The sequence below is a fragment of the Malaclemys terrapin genome, chromosome 13, assembly GCF_027887155.1.
Source record: "Malaclemys terrapin pileata isolate rMalTer1 chromosome 13, rMalTer1.hap1, whole genome shotgun sequence".
NCBI lineage: Eukaryota > Metazoa > Chordata > Testudines > Emydidae > Malaclemys > Malaclemys terrapin.
In genome coordinates this window covers 14,238,069-14,261,683 of record NC_071517.1, presented here as the reverse complement: position 1 = coordinate 14,261,683, position 23,615 = coordinate 14,238,069, and the positions used below count along the sequence as shown (strand labels likewise).

Sequence of the window (23,615 nt, the reverse complement as noted above, 5' to 3'; positions counted from 1 at the left end):
TCCTCTATGTCATCTGTCTGGGTGCAGTTGATAGGGAGGTACTGGCTGTGGCATCTGCCCCACCAGGGAGCCTGTTGGGGTAAGGCCTTGCCCCCCTGTGCACTAGACAGTGGTGGGAGAATCATAGTGGGGGAATACTGGCTACAGCTTTTTAGATGTAGATCCAGCCCTGCTCCTAACATGTTTCTCTACTGCACTCAGGAAGCAGCGTGCATGAGAAAGGTAGAACGACTCCAAGCAGTGCCACTTGGGCTGGGCACCTCCTTTCCTTGCCCCGGTGCAGCTCTATTTCATAAGAGGCTATATGAGCCCCCCCCCCCCCCAAGGGGTAATCAATCTCATGAGTCAAGGCATCAACTAATATAGTGACCAGGAAGGAACCCTACCAACTACAGAACTGTATAACTGTGTGCATTGCCTGGGGGTGGGGCTCACCTTCCTCTCAAGCATCATTTATTGGGCTCAATTGCAGAGGTGAGATGCTAAACTGATGGTAAATGGCAAATCCTGTGTTAATATTGCTCACCTTTTTTAGAGTCACATCCACAGTGTTCCCTGACTTGTGCTACTCTAATGGACTGGGGTAGATAGGAATAAAACCTGCCCCCATCTCGTGCTGCTGGTTTTCCCCTTCCCCTCTCAGCAGAAATGCCAGTTTTAATGGGAAATGCTTTCCACATACAGTCCAGAGTGATTAAGGCAAAGGAGTATTTGCTGATTCCCAGGACCTCGCTGATATTCCCAAAGTCTCCGCACCTGCCTTTCCCTCTCTTGGCTTCATGGTGGTACCTGGGGCTCAAGCACAGCTCCTTGAGGCAGGGGAAGGTATGAATGGTTCGGCGCCGCTCCCTTTTCTCCCGCCGTATGCGCAGCTGCTCTAAGCTCCGCAGCTCCTCCACCTGTTTCTGCAGCTCCTCCACTTGGTTCTGCAGCCCCTCGATGGTCTCCGTCAGGCTGCCAGGGTCAGAGAGAAAGAGAGGTGAATAGAGGCAACAAGGAAGTTTAGGTGCTCATCTGCCGAAGGTCTTGTTTAACAATCCCCTCTCACTGAAGGGGAAGAGTGCACTCCTTTGAGGGCAGATTCTGCATTCCTTGCATAGCCCAAAGCCCTAGACGGGGGAAATTTTGGGTGCACTTCTAACTGTGATGAATTCTGCCTGAGTGTTTTCTTTCTTGATTTAGATGAGGGGTGCCTCTGTGTGGAGGGGGCAGGTGGAGGAGGAGGTGGCAGACAAGAGCAATAATTTGGGATTCTATTCTTGAGTCAATTGGCTAGAACAATAACCTGGGAATTTGCTCAGTCCTAGGATATCTCAGCATTTAAAAGATTAAAGTAGGATGATGGCGAGTTTATTCCTCCTTCTCTTTCTCCCATAAAAATAAAAGGCAGAGACTGGCCAGGGATGGTTTCTACGCCAGTTGTGAGTTCAGTTTGTAAAATAGTAAGTAGAGCTGTGACACTAAAGCTTTCTGCATGTATAGCCATTTTTAAAAGACGTGGTGTTGTACAAGACACAGTGTAACAATCGGGTGCTCACAAGGACTGACCGTGGCCAGGGTCTCCTTTTAGAAGGGAAAATGTTATTGATAAACTGGTGTTAGCTGGCAGGGAATAACCAAGTCTGGGCTGCTCTAGAGGTGGAACTAGTATCCTAGTACTGATTGGTGGGCATTATTCTCCTTTAGAGCTTCTTGACATGCCTCTGCTCCTGTAGTTCAGGGAATGGGGGAACTCAAGGTGTTTTTCCAAACACTTATATGTTCTTGTTCAGGACTGCTAGTCATCTGCCCTACAAGGCAAAGCACTTTACCACACCCTGGTCCCCTGGTTACCAATCAGATCGCTGACCTAAGGAATCCAACACAAGCAGTGGGGAGCATTACCATTGTATCTTCTGCTGGGACGTCTTGCTCTCCAGCACAAGCTTCTGATTAGCCAGCTCCAGGTCCCGTGCTGTGAGGTCCAGCTGCTCATAGACCTTCGCGTGCTGTTCGTTCATCTGGCGCAACATCTCCAGCTGTTTCGTCAGGTACTGCAAAAAAATTCAGGAGTCCATGAAATGTGAGGCGATGCAAGACCTGTGCTTGTGCACAAAGCCCATCCCTGAACCACCCACTTCCCTTTTCACTTTGTCATCAGGGGACTCGATCGTGCAAGATACTGAGATCACTCACTGTCCACTGACTTCCAGGGAAGTTCATGCTTTTGGTTCATCTGCCTAAAGCAACCATGTTACCTTCACTCTTCCCCAGCCTCCCAAACGCTTTTCTCTGAGTGTCTGCAATGACCCCTGCTGGCCAAAGACCAGTGATGTGCTGCTATTAAAATGCTTCCACTCCGCCTGTGGGGTGGGGTGAGGGACTGTGGAATCTATTCATTTATTTTCCCACAGCGTGAGATTTGCAGCCATTGCATTGTTCACTCTTGTGTGTCCTCTCCCTTTCCCCCGCCCTGCATCTGTCTTGTCTTTGGGGCAGGGGCAGTCTCTTATTCTGCATTAGTGCAGTGAGTAGCACCATGGGGCTCCATGCTCAGATGGCTACTAATCACGGACACTAAGAACTGGAATCAGGCAGGCAGGCACTGGAATGATCGCACCCTTTCTACAACATTCTGAACAGAAGTCGGTTTGGGGTCTGGTTTAGGGACAGAATAAGGCTGAACACGACCTAGAGCCAACCAAAACAGAGGCTCCCAATTGGGGGGGCAGAGGGACCCTCCAAGTATGGAGCCCAGACTGGCTGATCTGCTGTATTAGGACTTAATCCACCACTGGTTCAGTCCCTTCCATATGTGGTTTTAACTCCCCTCCCCCCGCAGCACATCCCTCCACTCTCTTAACAGCCTAGCAGGTCCCATTGGCTGCAGTGAGGTGGCTAAAATGTCCCCCGCTTTCTCACAGCCAAGCCCCTCAGATGGCAGCAGCAGCAGGGAATTATCCTGGGCTTTGGCAGTATCTGTACCTCTATCTCCTGCACTTGCTCCTCATTGGTTGCGTACATCTGTTGCAGCGAATCCTCCAGCTCTTTATTACGCTCCAGCAATGTCTTCCCCAGTTCGGCTGCCAAGTGCAGGTCTGAAAAGTAAAAGGGACAAATTGCTGAGATTGGGGCTCCCTGGAACCAGAGGTCTGAAGACCAGCAGGGCAACTGGGTAGAGCTGCTGAGGTGTGGGCTGTTCAGACGAGACCTTGAAAACCAAGTTCCTGTCATCTCTGCCTGGACACTAGGGCACTTTTGGTAATAGTTGTGGTTTGCCTGAGTACCTCCTGAGACCACGATTTTCCTCCCCCGCACCGTGGTGCCATGCACTGTTGGTTAGTTGTCTGCTGTTCTCCATTTTCCAAATGTTGACTGCATTTCAGGCGGCTGTATGTAGACAGGGGCCAGTCCTAGAGTCCTCAATGAGGGCTCAATCCTCTGCTTCACCCAATTGCAAAGGGGCCAGCTCAGCCCCTGATGTAATATAGGGCAACCTTGAGGCTGTTCTAAACTACGTCCTACTTGCTGGGGGAGAACTGGAGCACAGGAGACGCTGGCCACGTCTCCTCAATGCAATTCCTGATGCAAGAGGGTTGTGTCCTGCCAGCTATACAGGTTTTATGCCACTCCTGGAGTCCCCATACATCAAGAGACTCCCCAGTTGGCTATTTAAGCCAGCTAGATGGCCTCTTTGTCCCCTAATAGGACTGTAGGAGGGCTCAGGATGGTGGAAGGAGCCTGCAAGGGCTGATCTCACAAGATGTTGAGTGCCTTCCACTCTCACTGTTGAGGTCAATGAGAATTGGGGTGCTCAGCACCTCTTAGGGTTGAACCCATAGTGTGTAAAGCACCTGGAAGTCCTTGGTGCGGGGGGGGATCCTCAGTAAATATTTTTTTCTCCACTTAAGGCAGTGGCTAGCCCTCCCCCAGCATCCCTTGCCCACAAATAGTGACATGAGTAATAAAAGCTGCCTGCAGCCTGGGGGAGACAGCGCGGTCTCTTCCATCAGCCTCCACACAGCTGGCTCTGTCATTGGCTGTCATGGCACCTTATGTCTGTCTGTGGGCATCGGAGGCAGCGGTGTGGAGTGGCTGCCCGGAGGGCAAATTGGCATTTGGCCACTTAACTGGTTCCCAAGTTCTTCATCCTCCAGGCATGCGATTCAGACACTTGGCTAGCTCCTGAGTCTGCCTGTCTTTCCAGGCGAGCCTCTCTCTCCTAGTCACTGGGAGAGCAGCAGGGGTAGCTGTCCCAATTATCCCTCCCTGGCGGGATGCAGAAGGGACAGTGCTGGCACTGAGGTGCTAATTGAATCCCACCTTCTCTGCTTGCTGTCACAGCGCTTTAATGAGCAGTCCCTCTGGGCGATCACTGCTGGAGTCTGTTACTATGGTAGGAGGGAGAGACCGGAGCCCCTCTAGTCCTCGCCCCCCCCCCCCCCAGCTTTCACACTGGAATTAGCGAGTTCCTGTTCCAAATGCCTTCCCTATGATTAGCTCTTATGGAACTGCACCCAGCTTCCATGGGGTTTAGATCTTGTGCTGGCGGGGCTGCGTCTAATATGCTACAATCAGGGCAGTAAGTTTACTCACTGGCATCTGCTGAGTTCCCCAAATAGGGCTAGTAACTCTGCAATGTCTCCAAATCACTCACATGCTCGCTGTTCTTCCCCCTGCCCCTGCAGCCTTCCCGTGGTAAATAAAAACAAGCCCTTTGCCTTTCAGCCTGGTAACGCAGTGTTGCCAACTCTCACAATATTTCTGTGCGTCTCACAATAATTGGTGTTTTTCTGAAAGCCCCAGCTCCTGGAGTCATGTGATTATGTGAGACTCTCTCAGCTTTCAGTTAAAAAAAAAAAGTGAATTGCTAACCCTCATGGTTGAAGAGAAAACCTTGAAAATGTAGACCCTACAGGCTCCAGCACCAGAAAGTAAATAAGATGAACTTCACGGTTTTATTATTTTTAACAGGGCTTTGGAGCAGAGCCCAGAGCTAGAGTGCGGAGCAGCTCCGGAGCAGTGGTGCTGCAGGTTTTTGCTTGGAGCTTGCTCTGGAGCAGGAGCCCAGTTCCAAATCCCTGATTTTTAAAGTCTCCTTTTTTTGAAGGGGCCTGGCTCATGATTTTAGAATGCTTGGGCTTGGCAATACTGCTGTGAATATGGGACACTGGGCCCGATACACTTATATTTCCCCAGTACATTACAACACCCACTCTGGCCCTTAAATAACCAAATGTAGGATGAATTTCAGGATCGCTATGCTGTGGCCTAAAGCATTTGCAGCTTCTTCCCGAGGTTAATTTGACTTGGCAGTCGATTAGGAGGTAGTGATATTTAATTGTTAGAGCAGGGGGCGGAGGTCTGGTCCACACTATGTGGTTAGGTCAATGTAAGCTGCCATGCGTTGTGAAACTGTCTTCACTTAAACTTGGCTCCCATTGACGTAAGTGCCTCTCTACACCGATTTAGTAACGCCCACCTCCCTGAGTGGTGTAGAGTCACGATCAATGTAATTAAGTTGACGCCGTGTCAGTGTAGACACTAGGGTGACCAGACAGCAAACGTGAAAAATGGGGACCGGGGATGGAGGGTAATAGGAGCATATATAAGAAAAAGACCCAAAAATCGGGACTGTCCCTATAAAATCGGGACATCTGGTCACCCTAGTAGACACTGCGTTGCTTATGTTGACTGTTGCTGGCTTTCCGGAGCCATCCCACAATGCCCCACCCTGACAATGCAATCGATAGCAGCGCTCTTGGTGAGGGACGCGCACTGCCAAACAAGGAGCCAAGCGTGCGCATACACAAGCGATTTAATAACTGCAGTGGCTGTGTGCCGACGTAAGTTAGGTCGACATAATTTTGTAGTGAAGACATGGCCTGGGAGTCAGGACTCCTGGGTTGTATTCCCACCTCTGCCACTGATTTACCATATGATTTAGGGAAAGTCACTTAACCTCTCAGATTCCCCATCTGCAAAATGGAGCCTATGTGGGAAGAGTGTTTGTGTATGTGGCAAATGGCAATGCACCTTGGCTGGTTGTGCTGGGAAACCTCACATTATAGACAGGGCTAGCTCTCTGGATCTTGTCCTGTGCTGGTTGGCTGGCAGTCACATCCTTCTCCCTTTTCCCTGCAAATCTGCTCTCCAGCCATGGATTGTCCTGTGGGGGTTAATCTGAGATCTGACCTTTTAATGACTATCAGAGTGACCAGGTCTGAGAGCTGCAATCACTGGAATGAATGTAATCAATATATCGGCACAACTACTGGTACGTAGACGACCTTCACCTTCCTTTAGCCATGGAACAGCCCCCAATTTCCAAAGTGCTCTCAGGGGACCGAATGCCTGACAGAGACGGGGGAATGGTATATTAGACTCCAGCTGGGCTGGAGAGAATTGCTTCGCCTTCAGCTGCTTGGGTTGTGGTTAACCGCATTTTCCATTGACAATCTCCCATCCTTCCCCAGATCATGTATTTTTGCCAATCATAGACATGTTGCAAATCTCCTCCTATCCAGCCCAATCTGGTTGGCAAGGAAGGCACCCCCAGCACAGAGAAACCTGAAGAGGGGCGTCCACGCTGCGCTCCAGGTAATGAGGCAAGAGACTCCCCCTCTGTGTGGGATTACATCAGTTCTTTCCAACCATATGGCATCCAATTTAATCAGCTGGGGTTGAGTTAAGTGGATTAGGCCACACAGGATCCTGCATCATAATTTAAAGGACCCTGTCAGCAATAATTGAACTAGAAAACAGGCAGTGTCTGGGGAGAGGTGTAAAGAGATTCTACAGCTCAGAGGCAGAAAACTGTAGTCTCTTCCCCCCCCCACACCCATTTTTTTTGAAAGAGAGTGGGTAAGGGGCCAAGAGATGCAAGGCAGGAAAGAGGAGGATCATCTGCTCTGGTATTTGTAACCTGACTCAACCCTACAGTCCTCCATCCAGGGACCCAACACAAATGCAGCCCACCAGCCGCAGTGCCATTGACCGTATTGCCTCGTCTGTAGTTCTTCTCAGATCTGGGTCTCCTCTCACCCACTTCAGGTGGTCTCTTGATTGGCTCTTCCCTCCCACCAAGAGGTGTTGTGGGCACATGGATGTGCGTGGGCAGCCAGGGAGCTGGAGGCAGCTCCCTAATATCTTACTTCACATAAGTCCCAGCAGGACCTATGGCCAAGCTTGACTCCTGCTCAGCAGGACTCCGATGCCCCATTCCTTTTTTCTTAGCTGCTGAGACCTTGGAAACTGCTGCCTGTTTTATTTTTGCCCACAGATCATTCAGGGGGTGGTTAGAGTGTTACACAAGGATGTAGTTGTGACCATCTCCTTGATTTAGCTGTTACACTGAAACCTACCTCCACTCCCCTTCTGCACATAGAGTGCGAGACAACTCACCCCTTCAGCAAGTGTGAATTATGGTGCAACAATCCAGATACAAACTAAGGCTATGTCTACACTACAAAGATAAGTCGACCTGTGCTAGGTCGACTTACAGCCACCGCATTAATTACTGCAGCGGCCGATGTCCACATTACCCTCCTTCTGTCGGAGGTGTGCGTCCTCACCAGGAGCGCTTCCACCGACTGAAGAGGGGCAGTGTGAGGACTCAGAGCCAGGGCTCTCAGCTCCATGCACCTCCCCACCAGGAGCCCAGCTGCCCCCCAGGCTTCTCACCTTAGTGCTCCCAGCCAGGAGTGGAGGGGAAGCGGCCCGGGGCTGCTTGCCTTTGGCGGGGAGATCTGCACCGGGAGTCCAGTCAACTGCTGGGAGTTAGAACCTCAAGGGCGGCAGGGCTCTAGGGTAACCAGATGTCCTGATTTTATAGGGACAGTCCCAATATTTGGGGCTCTTTTTTATATGGGTTCCTATTACCCCCCCCTGATTTTTCACACTTGCTATCTGGCCTGGGCTCTGACTGGGGAGCCTGGGCAGCAGCCTAAACCTGGAGCCTGGGTGGCAACCTGGCTTGGAGCAGAGACCAGGCAGCAGCCCTGGAGTTAGCTGGAGCCGTCAAGAATAACAGCCAACAGCCATTGTGAAGAACCCACCCTAACTACACCAACATCAGCCCAGCGCCTCTCGTTGAGGTGCTCTTATTATGTCGGCATAGCAGGGGAGTTACATCGGCGGGAGGAGCATTTCAGACAAAAGCTGACTTTGGTTGACACAACTGTGTAGTGTAGACAAGGCGTAAGGCTCTCTTGCCCTCAGTAATGGGCTCTGACATGGCCACTGCGGTTCACCCAGCACAGCTTCATTGTGCAGGGCCTCCTTTGGCCCCTACCAGAGACCTAGGATACAGCTACAGAGTTAAATAGGCATTGGTAGCCGAGGCTATTATGCAGATATAAGAGCCCCGGGAGGGAAGGTGTGCTTTGCTCTGGGGTTGGGAGATGCAGGAAGCTTATTGCAGATGCTGAGGGGTGCAGAGACGCTCTGGCATTAACAAGGATCAGGTTGTGTGGAGTGGCAGAGGGAAGGCCAGGGCTAGATGAGTGGAGGGACTGGGCAGGGGAGAAGGGCTCTGATTCTGAGGGGCCGCTAAGCTGAACTCAGGGCAGAAAAGAGGTAGCTCACTGCTGCCTTTTGAGTCTGCACCCCCTGGGATTCAGGAGGCAGCTGGGGAACATTCCAGTCTCCGGGATAAGTTAAAACTACTCCAAGGCTATTTCAGCAGCGCAGGACAGCTCTAGTCACGTGCTTAGGGTACCCCTACCCTGGGATCTGAAAGAGAGGGCAGTGTAGGGGTATTCTGCTGTCCTTATGCCTCGTGGGGAAAACCCCCAGCGAGCCTCCTGCAGGCAGTGGGAGTCTTTCCACTGACTTCGATGGATGGTGGATCAGACTGTATGTCTGGGGCATTCCCAGGTGGCTCTTTCTGCCAGGGATCCGGGCATAGCCAAAGACACATTCATCGCCAGCATATACGGGTTGCCATGAAATAGAATCGAACCTCGCTTGGCCACTCTGCTTTACGCTGGCTGCTGCACCCGCCTGCATAGCGCAACCCCTGAGAGAGAGGGCACAAGGGTGACTTAATGCCACTGTTGCCCCCCACCCTCTGGGCTGAGTCTGTGGGACACGGGCTCCGGTGCAAAGGCCAACCCCGAGGGGTATTTTCCTTCACCATCTGACAAGACATTGGTTTGTTTGGGGGATTTGGGGGTCTGATGTTTGTTTTGCCTGCTCCCTGCTGCTAGAATTGTGATCCTTTTAACTGAGCAGGGCTCCTTATTAACATGGCCTTACGCAGGCGGATATGATCCCGTCATACGGAGCAGGTAGTTCTGATTTTTTTTTTCTCTTTACATTTAGATAATTGAGCTATTTAGGGTACAAAAAGCAGCCCCTGCACAAGCAGCAGGGCTAGTCACCTGCCATTCTAATGGCAGGTGCTTGGCAGCTTTAACACCCCCCCCCCACACACACACACACGGACCCTCCGCTGCTTGTTGTAATGAGCCAGATTCATCCATCATGGAATTATGCTGAAGTCTAACCATTGACAACCGGGATCAAAGGGCCAGCTCCTCAGCTGGTGTAAACTGGTGTCGCTCCACTGATTTAAGTGCACTCCTTGGTCTCCAGGTGGAGCGTAAGGCCCTATGACCTGGTATCGGCTTTCTCCCTGTGCCATGCGGCCACAGCTACAGTCAACTAGAGCGCCTGAGTTGGATCCTCTTGCTAGAAGGGAGAGGGAACATCTGGCAGGGAGGGCTCTGGGACTCTGGAATTTGCTCCCCACCTCGGTCTGAAATAGGCCAAAGTTGGTGATTTTTTTTTTTTCCAGGCACGCTGTAAAAGGCACCTGCTTGAGAACATCTCTGGAGAAGGCTGAGGGTCTGCAACCTAGTTGCTGAAGATGGTAGTTGGCACAGATGATTTGAATGCCGCTGAGATTGAATTGAATTGTTAATTATACAGTAAGTACAAGGTTTGGGCGCCAAGAGCCTTGGAGAAGTGTCTTTATCATTTTAAATCTAAATAAGTAGAACTACCCTGATTTACAGCAACTGGGGATCTGCCCCAGTGATTTTAATGGAGGTTGGTGCATTCGGGGCCCATTGCAATGAGGATCAGCTCCAGTGAGGCTTTGCATATTGTATTACCATGGTCGCTGCTCCACCACAGGCAATGCAGTGAGTCTGTACATTAAGAGCTTAGAGCTCTCAAGAAACCTTAACAATGGAACTCCCCAGAGTACAGCGAGACCAAGCTCCAGCTGATGGAAATCTGCAAGATGCTGAATAATCTGCAGTGTGTGTACTGGGGTGGATAAAGCTCTTGTAGGGGGAGGGTGATTCAGGTGCGCTCTCCCTGGGGAATTGCTTCTTAAATAGGTGTAATGTGTGGTGCAATCTGACACATTTCAAAGCCAAAATAACTGAGGCAGGGATGGCAGGGACAGGTGGAGTGGTGCCAGGAGAGAGGGGCATGGCTTGACGTTCTGTTCCATGGCAATGTTTGAGGTTTTGAGATTTGGTTTAGTTTTGCGTTGGAATGACACCAAAACCTTTGGTGTATGCAAAAATGAAATGTCTGGAGGTTTTTTTTGATCAAACCCAGGGCTGTTTGATTTGGGAAGGTGTGTGTGTGTGTGTGTGTCTGTCTGTCTGTCTGTCTGTCGCCAGGCCTGTGGTGTATCAGATCCAGGATGAAGTCCTTGCTCTGCCTGACTTAGAGCAGAGTTTTTCATCCCAGATCACCGTATCTACCCGGCTGCATGCATGTGTGCACAGTCTTCCTCCTCCCCCCACCAACCAAAACCTCGTAGGAACTGATAAGTCTCTGCAAAATGGAAGTGTTCTGACCCGCTCTAGTCATTAAATCCACCAGAGGCAGAGCCTCTGATTTCCCTCCCTGATTTCCCTCCTTCATCTCAAATGGGTTATAATGATCAGGAACAACCGTGATGCATATGGATCTCATTGCTGAGCTCATGAGATTTGCTGGGACTTTTTCTTTTGTCATTCCTTTTCTTTGTCCTTTCTTGGCCTCACTTGCTTGCCTCCCCAATACCCTGTTGTGTAGCCTCTGAGTTGGATTCTGCTATCCCCCAGCCTCTATGGCAGAGGCTGTTGGCAGTGGAAAATCTGTGGAGGGAGAGGTGGTGGTGGTGCATACCTGCTGCAACCTCCCCTTTGCCAGGAGTGGGAGCCAGTGCAGCCCACACAGTGAGCAGTTGGCTGGGGTTGGAGCATGGCTTGGGCAGCTGGGGCAGGGGGCTGAATATAAGAACGACCATGCTGGGTCAGACCAATGGTCCATCTAGCCCAATATCCTGTCTTCCAACAGTGGCCAATGCCAGGTGCTTCAGAGCCTGTGTGTGACAGGCTACAGTGAAGCCCCAGCCACAAACTAAGGCCTGGCCTACATCTAAAACTTGGGTTGTCCTAGCTCCTTCGCTCAGGGCTGTGAACAGTTCACCATCCTGGGAGACATCGGTAAGCTGGCCTATGCCCCCGGGGTGGATTTACGACAGCAATGGGAAAACCCCTTCTGTCGCTGTGCTGCTGTAGTGCGTGTAGTGCAGACAGACCCTAAGCTGCTATCCTCCACCCAGTGGAAAACCCCAACCGACCTTCCCCGGGCACAGGGGCAAGGCTGGCCCAGGGAAGTATAATTTGCACCTCACTGTGGCAGCTTGAGTGAATCTGCCCCCTCCAACTTTTCCAGCATCTGTTGCTCACTCTCTCTTGCAATCTAACCCTCCTTCTTTATATTCCTTCCTTCTTCCCCATCTCTCTCCTTTTGCTAATGGATAAGAGAAATAGCTTCTTTTTTCCCTCCATTAGCTTCTCTTTCTTCTCTTCTACCCCATGGAGAAATTCCCCTCTGAATGGTCACAGGTGTAGACTTTCCTGGCAGGGGTCACTTTGGAACACTAACCTATCACAAGGATTTTCTCTCTCGCTTTGAGTGCCTGTGTACACACACGTATATAAACCCAGTGGGCCTAATCCTGCTCCTGCAGAAGGCACCCTGTGTTTTGGCACTGATTCCAATGGGAGCAGTGCGTTTCCGTGCCATACTCCACCTCCTGTCTAAACAGCTGCTTTGTCACAGCCTCTCGCCTGTGTTTGTCTTTTAGGCACAGTGGTTTCAAAGTGGCTCAGCGATTGGTCACTTTGACTCTCCGTTATCGGGCACCTATCATAAACGGTTCATAAAGAAATAAAAAGTCTCAGCTGCCCGGGAGATAAGAGGATGCTGAAACTTTCCTGGGCAGTGTTCTCCTCCAGGCAGCTCTACAGTGAAAGGAGAAGCAGCTTCCCTAGCCAGATCAGCTGATAAGATTTGCCTCCGGTTGACAAATTCTTCAGGGAGAAGCACCTCCGTGTAAACTACTAAGGGTCCGTGTCGGAAGGTGGCCTGGCTTGGAGCATCTTCCTGTGGCAAGCTGCCATGTGACAAGTGCACCTGCCTTAGTGTCCCCAAAAATAGTCCAACAGTCTTTCTTAGGGCAAATGGCCCCTGTGCATATAAATCATAACAAAAGCCCTTCAGCCACATCCAGTATTCCCCAGCATCAAATACAGCCCTGTTGTCCATCACCACACCACTGCTCTCCAGTGCAGCCGTGGTGCCTCTCAGCGCTCCCCAGCACAGCCCCAACTCTGTCTGTCTTTTCCTGTCCCTGGACCAGCACAGCCCGCCCAGCCCTTCAAACTGGAGCGTAACCCTGCTCTTCCCAGTGGGAACCCCCACAACCACCTTGCTGGGAGCATCCTTTCCAGGGGAGTATTCCCCCCCCGGCCGGCCCTCTCATCGTTCCTATGGGTCCAGCTGTCCATCCCCAGAGATGATGGAGGGTAAGCACCTCTGCTGCTCCCCTGCCTTTCGCCCTCTCCAGCCCTGACTCATGGGCTTGGGGACGCCAGCCAGAAACCACTTTATGCCTCCCTCTGGGACTCCTACACTCCCCTGCTCTCTGGCAGCTCTCACCTGTCCTTCCTGACTGAACCAGTCTGCTCTGATTCCCTGACCTTCTGGCGCCGCCAAGTGCTGCCCCATCCTCTTAACTGGTCTAATGGAACCACCTGCTCTGGCACAGGGGAGCTGGACTGGCTTCATTTACTGGGGCCAGCCACCCGGTGACAGTCTGATTCTCCTCTCCTTTACGCTGGTGTAAGTCAGGAAGCCAATGGAGCTGCACCGGTTTTAAGAGATTCATGCCCCTAATGTTGTGCTCGTGCCTCTGGCTGTCTATGCAAGTGTCTTGTACATTCTTCCTTCCCTTCTACTTATTACATTGATTTGATGTCTTTCAGTGCTTCCGGCTCTCCCGGGCCACCGCCACCAGCCCTATTGTCTTTGCCTTCCATTTCATCAGCAAGAGTTGGCTCCATGCCTCTGAGCAGCATTCTTGCGGGAGGGGACAATGGATGCAGAGCAGTTAGTGGCTGGCCTCTTGATGAGTTACCACGCTGATTCCCATGCTATTCCAGCAGCAGTCTTTCAGGTGTGGCAAGCTTGGAAGCCACCTACCTACCAACACTTCTGCCTCTGATTGCCCCGTGTGCTCTGCCATATGACGACGGTGTATAGAAAGAGTCGCTTTCTTTTAGCACCAAACAAAGAACTTAAACAGAAGAATAAGGAAAACAGAATTATCCCTACCTTACCTTCTCTCTCTGCTACACCAGAGAGCATCTGCCTATAATTTCCCCTAGTACCCCTCCTGCCTGGCTTCTTGCTTTAGTTTTAAAGAAACAGTACACACATCCTCACCACATTCTTGCCTGTCATTTATTTCCTTTGTTCTCTGTCTTTTCACAGCCACATATTCAATGTCTAGAAGTCCCATTAGTCCAAAGCTACAGTCAGGGGGTATATGGCCAGAATCTCCTCCTCTTTTGGCTGGGCTTGAGGGTCCCTTACTCACAGCTGAATCTGTGCCTCTTAACTCAGGCCATGCACAATCCTTCTAGCATAAGTTGTTTCCGGGTTAGGGAATAGGCTATAAAGCCATTTCCCTCTAGATCAATGCTTTTCAACCTTTTTTTACTTGTGGATCCCTAAACAATTTTGAATGGAGGTACATACACCTTTGGAAATCTTAGACATAGTCTGTGGACCCCACCTTTCCCCTCCCCCTGAGGTCTGTAGACCAGAGGTTGAAAACAACTGTTCTGTGATAACGACAACCTTTCGGAGACCCCTTAGACATAGTCTATGGCCTCCAACCACAGGTTGAAATCCACTGCTTTAGATTGTTAGTTCAAAAACAGCCTAGCAATTAGTATCAGCAAGTCATTATCAGCTGGAGGCGATTGAGTGACCTACATGAAATGAATTAGTGATCTCAGTCCAGTTCTTGGTGGACGAGCTGCCTGTAATAATGTATGAATTGTATACGTTTGTCGGACTGTTGTATGCAGTCTTGTTGTAGCTGTGTTGGTCCCAGGATATTGGGAGACAAGGTGGGGGAGGTCGTAGCTTTTATTGGACCAACATCCGTTGGTGAGACAGACAAGCTTTTAAGCTACACAGAGCTCTTCCTCGGGTCAAGTCTGACTGTTGTAAGAAGGGGTTATAGTGTGAATACAAGGGGTTAATTCAAGAAGAGGTTGGCTGCACATACGCAGGAAAGAGGACGATGGCTTTAGATAGCCACCCATTTCCCTCTTTCCCCCCCCCCACATTGCTAGAGCCAGCCATTTTGAAGTGTCACCTTTGACACCCTGCTGAGCTCAGTGGACCAGTTCATCAGGGGTGTGGGCAAGGGGTCCCTGATTGTAGGATCCAAGCCCCGGAAAATTGGGACAAAGGACTGTTTGGGGTAAAAAGTTCTCAATCAGGAAGGGGATGGTTGCTGATGACGAGTGGTTCTCAAACAGAAACCTGGGAAAAGTTTAGCCTACCTAAGACTCCAGGTAAGAGAGCTGTGTGAAGATCTTTAGTTGCTTTAAAAATCCTTTCCCCTTATGTTGTGCTGTGTTTCTACAGTTAAGATTAAACAATACTTCGTTTTGAGAGTGCTGTTTTGGGTCTCTGTATTCACTGTTGGTCACAGCTCCTAAGAGGAAGAACCAGAGGCGCCCAAGTCCAGTCGCGTGTTGAGTAATCCTGATTGGTACATGCGTTACAGTAGTTAAGGACCCAATCTAGGAGCAGGAGGATCATGGGATTTCACCCTAAGAGCGATGAAAGCACAAGGCCAGAAACCTGAAGGGGTGCACTGAGACTGTAGAAGTGCAGCTAGCTCTGTAACCGTGAGACAAGCATCTACATAAGGAAAAATACTGTTCCCCCTTCTTCCAATATTATTGTCCCTTGTGGTGGCAGATGTCTGGGACTTGCTGTTTGGCTTCCCAGTCCTGGAACAGAGGTTGACACAAACAACATGCAGGGCAATACCTTCTTTCAGGAGTCTCTGCCCAACACCAGTGCCGAGGGAGCAGCTCTGCCTCAAGAACTAACTCTAACCAGAGCCCAAGGCAGAGAGCAAATTCCTCTGTTGCTTGCACAAGCTCTGCCTCCAAGGACCACTGCCTCTACAGAGACCCTTGAATAACTTCAAGCTAACAACAACCAAGCATGTCTTCCCAGGACTGAACATTTGCTTGCATACTTAAAAAAAGAACTTGGAAGACTATGCGTAACAGCACGACATGACACCTACGATAACAATATTGCCATAACTGGCAGAGAGAGGTCAGAGATGACTGAATGGGCCTGGAGACTGAACCCTCTCACTCCTAAGACGGGGCATGTTACCAGGGCTGTAGAGGGGAGCTTGCACTGTTAGTGGCCATCCTGTACCCTGCAGATGAGATCCCTGACTGGTGCAAATCGATACAGCTTCACTGAAGTCAGTGGAAGTTTGCTGATTTATACCATTAGGGGATCTGACCTATTTCTTAGATAACACAGAGGAATTCAGTCTCTAGGGCTATCGTCCAGCACCTTTTACAAAAACTAAATTCACTTAAAAAAACAAACAAACAAACAGTTGCACTAGGTGCAAGGATCAGAACTTTGAGGCCTGCGCTCTTTCTCCTTCAGAACATTTTCCAGGCAATGGGGTGCACGGATGAAAGAGCAAATATAACACCAGCTTCTGCAGCTAAGCCCGGCAGGTTGCTTGGGTTTGAGAAGAGACTGCATATTGCTACTGCACGTCGCCTTAAAGCCCTGAGCTGTGTAGATTTGCTGAGTGTGTCTAAAGGGCAGCGCAGCTCTAGCAGAAAGATGCATTCCTTGCGGTCACAAAGCTGCATTAAGTCCCACTGGTCAGAAAGAAATGTATGCTTAGGGGCTTCCAAAGGGAGTTGGGGGAGCTTGCTTCCCCCTTCCTCTCTTCATTTAAAACTCTGGTAGCAATGGAGGCTGGTGGCCTCTGAAAGTGTGCGAGCGAGGTGTGCACAGCAGAACATGTTAAGCAGAACTGTCCTATTATATGCAAAGGGTCTGATCACTGATGAGAACTCAGCACTTAGCAGGATTGAGCCCCCATCTTAACACTAATATTTGTTAAATATTAATTAAATATTGTAATTAGAACTAGTTTTTCTGGGCTGGGTTGCCTTGTTTCTAACTTAGAGCCTGATCCCCGCCACCTCATGTGGAAAGTCAACCTGGAAGCTCCCGTCGCCTTAGTGGGAGCAAGATTGGGCCTTTTGCCTTCTCGCTCTGAGTGGTTCCCCCTCAGTCTGCCACACTGGATAAAATCCGTCTCCCTGTCACCAGCCAACTCTGTCTGGTACTGAGGAAAAGTATGAAGAACCAAAGTCGTGTCCATGGGAGAATGGTGCATCAGACTGACTGGGCTGTTTCTAAATGGTCAGTTGCTCTTAGGCTCTGACTTTCCTAGCCCCAGTAATAATGTGGTTTGCTATGGCTGGAATGTCCTTTAGGATTCATACAGCAAATCCTCCAGGCACAGCCTAGCCAAGGAGAAATACCTCTGGTCAGCTGGGCTGGAGACGCAGAGAATCCATCTGGTTTTCCTCTCTTCTAATTCCTGCCTCCCACATCTGGAAATATGTGCCTGAATTTTAGCAGATGGTGTTGAAAGGAGCTTCTACGTGGGATTATGAAAGGAGATTCCTAAACAGATTCTACGTGGGGTCCTCCTACACCCCACTGCCCTGCCTTTTACAGCTGATTTGGGGATTTTTATACAGGGAACTTTTCAGATTCAGAGAATCTCAATTCTTCCCCAGCTGGGATGCAGAGCTAAATTTGCTCCCTTTTCCACATTTTATCTGGCCATCCGGTCTGCTGTGCTGTGCTTGTTGTTTTAAGCATCTGATTTTCAAGTGGCTCAGCAATTAGTCACTGAAAACTTTCCATTACCCAAGACACATTCAATGTCACACTTATAAATAAATAAGAGAGATCCTGGGTCCTTCCAACTGTGCAGCTTTGGAGGAAACAACCACTGCAATCCAGGAGATCAGGTGATGCTTGTGACTTCTCTCCAAAGCTGTGCAGCCCGGGTTGTTGCATCAGGAGGGATGGAACTTGGGATGTCCTGGGCACCCCAGTGCAGTGATTAGTTCGTTCCTGGAGTGGTAGTTGCAGCTTTATGGACCACCATGTTTTAATGTAGATTATGATAGAAAACTGGGGGTTGAGTCTCCTAGGCACACCAGGCGCTGTGATTGTTAGTTAATGCAGACTCTAATCCTACTACACATCCCACATGTTTTTGGGTCCATGGCAATATATAGGGCCTGATTTTTAGAGGTGCTGAACACTTGTGACTTCACCTTCAACCCTGTAAGTCAACGGGAGCTGTGAGTGCTCAGCACCTTGTGTCATTTTCATTCTGAGTACACCTCTACCTTGATATAACGCTGTCCTTGGGAGCCAAAAAATCTTACTGCGTTATAGGTGAAACTGCAGTGTATCGAACTTGGTTTGATCCGCTGGAGTGCGCAGCCCTGCCCCCCCGGAGCACTGCTTTACCGCGTTGTATCTGAATTTGTGTTATATCGGGTCGTGTTATATCAGGGTAGAGGTGTATGCAATGTAATAAGCAATACAAATGCCCCGGGGAGGAATAAGGCAGGATACTTAGGCCTGGAGATCTCAGGGATGTTGAAGCTGCAAGGCCCAGATTCTGCACTGTGGTGAGGCTGCTTTGCACCACGCTACTGGTGCAGAATAGCACAGTCTGCAAACCTGGCCATGAGAGGATCGCACCAATGTAGGGGGATGTAGAGTGGCAGAGATCTTGCTTAGTGGTTTCTATGCTACTCCCCTCCCTGCTGCCAGCATGAAGATGTGTCTGAGGGAAAGGGATTATGACCAGGGCTTCCTTCAACTTCTCTCAACCCCCTCTATTGCTGTGTTAGCCCCTTGAAACTGTTAGCAGCTGGTATAACTTAGAGCAGCTTCCAGGCTGTTCTGATTGACAGTAGGGGGATCTGGCCCAGGATCAGGGGAGTGCAAATGTCACCTTTGCAGCCTTCTTCTTGAGCTGCACTGTGTGCTTTTTGGCTGGAGATCTGAGCGAATGACCAAAGAGTCCATTGGGGGAGATGCAGGACTCTGAGGACTAGGGAGAGGGATGACAGAAAGGAGGACTTGTTTGGGAGGTCCATAGAAGGAAGATGAAGGAACCCTGGGAGAGGAGTAGAAAGAGCTGTTGGATTCGGTGTCCACTTAGAATCCAAGTGCAATTTACTTTGAATGCGTGCGTTTGTTTTTAGTGCAAATGCAATGAACGGAAAAGGTGTCCCTTATTCTCTCCAGGTTGGGTTTTCTAATTCCAACTCATCCTCGCTCTCTGGAGCTCTCTCAGCACAGACCTTCCATGGAGCATGAGGTCTCTTTAACCACATCATCCTTTCCCAGCTGCTAGGGAAAGGCTCATTGTCCCCTCTCTCTGTGACTTTACTGTCAATACACTCCTGTTTTATTCCTTTCTTAAAGTCACAAGCCCCAATATACCTTTCCCCAGCCGATGGAAAATGATGCTGTAGCTAAACTGAGCTCATACTGCATGTATCCTCCTTTGGAATGTAGTTTGTGTTAAGACAACGTGGAAGGAAGAAGCATTGGCGGAATTGGAGAGGCACAACCCAGAAATCAGTAGCGTCGTTTAAATTGTAGCAGAATAGCCTTTTTTTTTTTTTTTTAAACCACACAAGTATCTCCAGAGACAAATCATAGGTGTGAAACAGTCCAGTTAGAGCCTCTGGTCCATCTCCCTGCTGGTGCTGGACTTTACCAGCTGTCAGATTTCAGGGCTGGAATTTGAATCTACACCTCTAGGGGAGATGGTGACCTTAGTACAGCCGCTTAGACCATTCTGCAGTGAAATCAGCTAAATCATGCATCAGAACTGTTTTGTCTGTGTATGAACTACACACATACTACAAGCTCCTTAGGGGTAGAGACTGAATCTTTTTATACGTTAGCACCCTCATGACGCTTGGTGGATAATTAGCAATTACGAGGGTGCTTCAGAAAGAAAATGATTGGGGTTTTATTTTCTCTTAAAAAATAGATGATTTCAGCAACATTTTTAAAGTGCTGAGGGCTCCATAGGGCATATTGGGAAAGAAGCAGGTGCTTGGAGTAGCGCTGGAGTTGTGATTTATGCTACACACTTACTGGTACCCAAGTAGTTAATAAACATAAGCATCACAGAGCTCCCAGTTAAGCTGCTCATTGCTTAGCAAACAGTTTTGGGCATAAATATAATAAATATTTGATGACACTGCTAAATCATGATAAAGTCCCAGCAACCAACGGGTTCATCCAAACCGCCTCCACTCTCCTGGTACTAGTTTGCCTTTCGCCCTCCCAGCCCTTGCCCAAATAAATGGTCTTGTAGCATATCCTTTTATCATCTCATTGTCTGCCAAGCACTGCCTTTTCTCTGTGACCCATGGGCCGCTGGCATTCTGATCCTCTTAGTAATGCATAACGCCTAATAATCTCACTCCGTCTTGAGTTATTCCCCCTCCACTCTGCCACCTCCTAAGAACTAACAGCACCATGACCGGCACGTTGTCATTGAAGATTTGACCATACATTATTAGGCTGTAACAAAAATGCTGTAATAGCAGTGTCCTTATTGAAGAGCTTTGTGCATCATGCAGATTAATTACTGTTGTAATTACCCTGCAGTACCATTTCATTGATTTCAATTAAGGGCTTCTGTGACTCCCTTTCAGGGTTAGCTTAGATACAAATATTTGTATATAGCCCCCGCTTGCATAGGAGACTGCAAACCCTTTAAATGAACATTGTTTTCTTCCATCCCCTAAAAACTGAGGGCTGGATTCTGATCTCAGTTATGTGGGTGTAAGTCTGGAATCAGTGGAGTTACTCTGGATTTACCCCAGAGTGATGGAGATGTGAATCTGACCTGGTTTTAAGATACTTTTAGTGTTGTAAATATTTTACATTAGAAATGCTGACTCATGAAACAGAGGCCGTTACAAGGCTAAAATAAACAAGCCCCTCATTGTTCTAAGTTTCCTACATTCATTTTTGTTTTTTTGGTTTGCATCTCTGTTCCATAGCAGGGCCTAGGTCCCTTAGGAGCTATGGGAAGAAGCCCCCAACGAAGTGAATCCTGGATATTCAAGAACCCATAATATTTATTCAGTTGACTAGTCTGGGCCACCCAGGTCCCAGTTTAGTTCAGGCATCATATCTTGTGAAACAGGTTCTGCTATCCGGCAATATTTCTCTTCCAGCAGCTGAGAAAGCAGAGTTGGAAATTGACTGGGAGGGCTCTGTCTTCATTGTTAATTCCTCAGCCCCTGCCCTTCAGCTGAAGTTGTGAAAACTTTAGATCACAACACCATCTACTGTGGTTATGGCTGACGAGCAATACACATGCAGCTGGACAACCTTATCAACTATTTATTTACAGTTGACTGTTAAAAACCCCAATCTATGCATATAACACACACAAAAAATCACACTGGTGACCTTATTTTAGTGTCATTGATTTTCATTGAGCAGAGACAGCCAGTTAAGTTAGTTCATGGGCCTCTGGTCTGAAATGGGAGAGCAGTTTTTGCAGTCATTTATTTATTGAAGTTTGACTCAAAATATGAAGATAAGCAAAAACAACCACCACCACCACCAAACACACAATGCCACGAACCACCCCCCACCCCAGTCTTTAGGATGAACACTGTATGGAACAAATGCAAATGTTCAGGTGGAATTATGAACACAGACTGTTGCTTTAAAACAAAACTTCACAAGTGAAGAGTCAGATTTTTTTTTTTAAACTTTTGCTATTTCTCCCCCTCCCCAGTTCTCTGCTGCCTTTGAGGCAGATGGGTAAAATCTTCCAAAGGGCCTGCAGGGCTAAGGAGCCTAAGTCCTATTGCATGTAGGCTCCTAAATCTTGCAGGAGCTTTTCGAAAATTTGCTATATGTCCTCAATTTGGGATAAGTTATTTCTGATTTTTGGTTGAACTGCCTCTCCTGACTCTCTCTAATTTAATCTAATCTATCTAAAGATTAAACAGTCTATCTAGGTTTTTTAACTTTCTGGCCTGGATTCTGCCCTTGCCAATCTGACACCAGTATAACTCTACTGAAGTGCATGGAGTTCCACCAGATTGACATCGGTGTAACGGAGCAGTATTTCAGAGGAGCAGCCGTGTTAGTCTGTATCCGCAAAAAGAACAGGAGTACTTGTGGCACCTCAGAGACTAACAAATTTATTTGAGCATAAGCTTTCGTGGGCTACAGCCCACTTCTTCGGATGCATCCGAAGAAGTGGGCTGTAGCCCACGAAAGCTTATGCTCAAATAAATTTGTTAGTCTCTAAGGAGCAGTATTTGACTCTCTCCCTATATCCAGGGTTTAAAGTTTACCGTGGCTCTTCCCATGCACTATTAAATACCTGTGATGGTTGCATTTAGATTTCCATCCAGATGCTGGTATCTTACAGGCACCAGAGTTGATGGGATTTGAAAATAAGGAGGGGTGTGTGGGTGGTAGGGAACAGACTATTTTCCTCCTAGAAAGAAGATTTGCTTCCCCCCTCATTATCCCCCCTGCAGCATGTCTGCACTCTGCACTTCCCAAAGGTCCTCCCCCTGGCTCGGATGTGGGTTCAAACCATTCCTTACCCTGCTCCAGGTCCTGCTGGTCGTACCAGGGCTCCTCTTCCTCACTTGGAAACTCCTCCATCCTGTCAGCGCTCAGCATTTAGCACCCGCAGCCCAGAAGGACACGCAGCATTAAAAAACCAAACAAAAAAAAACCCCACTGCCGTAAACCCACGAGAGGCTGGGAGCGTGAAGGGGGCTACTGCTGCAGCGAGAGCAGGGGTGGTTAAGGACTAACGCGGGCGGGGGGGATCCACTCCAGCGGCTCAAAGCTCTGCTCGCGGATGCGGGTAGGGCCCGGGGGCCAGGCTGCAGGGCTGAGATTGGCCAGTATTGCCCGCTGACAATGCAGCTGTCCTGTGGACTGAGCTGCTACAGCTGGTACCAGGCTCCAAACGCGCTCCCTGCTCTTGCATCACCTTCTCTGTCCGTCTCCATCATCCATCTGCCCTTGTGAGGGGGAGACGAAGGGGCGGGGAGGGAAGGGGGTTTGAGACGTGGCAGGCGTCCCTTTCCTTCCCTCTGCTCCCAGTCCGACTGGCCGGAGGGGCGGTTTTGTATGGATTAACTAGGAGCCTGGAGACTGCAGGGGTGGTGGGTGGTTTTTTTTTTTTTTTTGCACCGGGATATCGGAGTGATGCACAAAAGAAAGAGGAACCTTCCTAGGCAGCTAGTTCCTGTTTCTGCAGCTCGGTGGAGACCTCTAGCATGGTACTGCTGCATGTAAAGCCATGCAAAAGGGGGGGGGGGCTCTCCCTTCCCTTCCCTCTTCTTCCACCCCACACTTTAATCAGAGGCATTTCAGATGCATTTTAGCTAGGCGGATCTGAGGCGTGCAAGTCCCACCCATCCCTACCTCCGAGGTAGCCCGCGCAGGGGCTGCACCCGGAATGGTGCCAGGCAGGCGACGTAGGACTATGCACATTCGAGGGAGGAGGGGTTGGCTCCAGCTGTCCTCACGGATGTTTGTTTGCAGGCGGTGGGATCGTGTTGCACGGAGAAAGGAAAAGCGTCATGATCACTTGGGCTGCTTTCCTCTGGGGGGGATTCTCCCCAGCTGGAAAGAAGAGCGTTTCATTCAAAACGCTGCTGCTGTTGTGCATTCAGCAGGGAACATGCCCGGGATAGATCATGTGGCAGTAGCACTATCATGGCAGCTGTAAGACGTGGCAATAAGGAAGAGGTGTGCTAAGGATTTCTGCAGGGCAAGCTCTTGCCCGCAGAGACAGCACCAATTAGCCAGCGGAGGCAACTGATAGCTGACCAGGCAAATTCCTATAGTGGGCAAAAGTGCATGGTGATGTGAGCAGCGGTGGAGTGGTGTGTGTAACTGGCAGCCATTCGGGTGTGCAAAACCAGTGTAATACACGCCCCAAGCGGGCAGACAGGGGCGTAACTGGGAAACGGGGAAGGATGGTGGTGTTATGGCACTGGTTTGGCACTCAGGAGATTGGGACTCAGTTCCCGGCTCTGTCACAGACTTCCTGGGTGACTTTGGATAGAGCCCTGCAAATCTGCAGGTAGCCACAGACCATGCTTGCAGATCGCATGCGGATACAAATTTTGTATCCACGCAGGGCTCTACCT

At 49.5% G+C, this 23,615-nt stretch overlaps 1 protein-coding gene across 1 annotated transcript in view; it reads right to left on the bottom strand.

Annotated features, from left to right (window-relative positions):
* Positions 1-22,907, bottom strand: part of CDR2L (cerebellar degeneration related protein 2 like) — a 29,614-nt gene extending 6,707 nt beyond the window's left edge. The window contains exons 1-4 of the mRNA XM_054047706.1: positions 22,050-22,907; positions 2,965-3,077; positions 1,885-2,033; positions 790-954 (exon numbers count right to left, since the gene is read on the bottom strand). Of these exons, the coding sequence (XP_053903681.1) occupies positions 790-954; positions 1,885-2,033; positions 2,965-3,077; positions 22,050-22,128 (506 nt within the window). The 5' untranslated portion in view covers positions 22,129-22,907. The remainder of the gene's footprint in view (positions 1-789; positions 955-1,884; positions 2,034-2,964; positions 3,078-22,049) is intronic.
* Between the last annotated feature and the right edge of the window lie 708 nt (positions 22,908-23,615).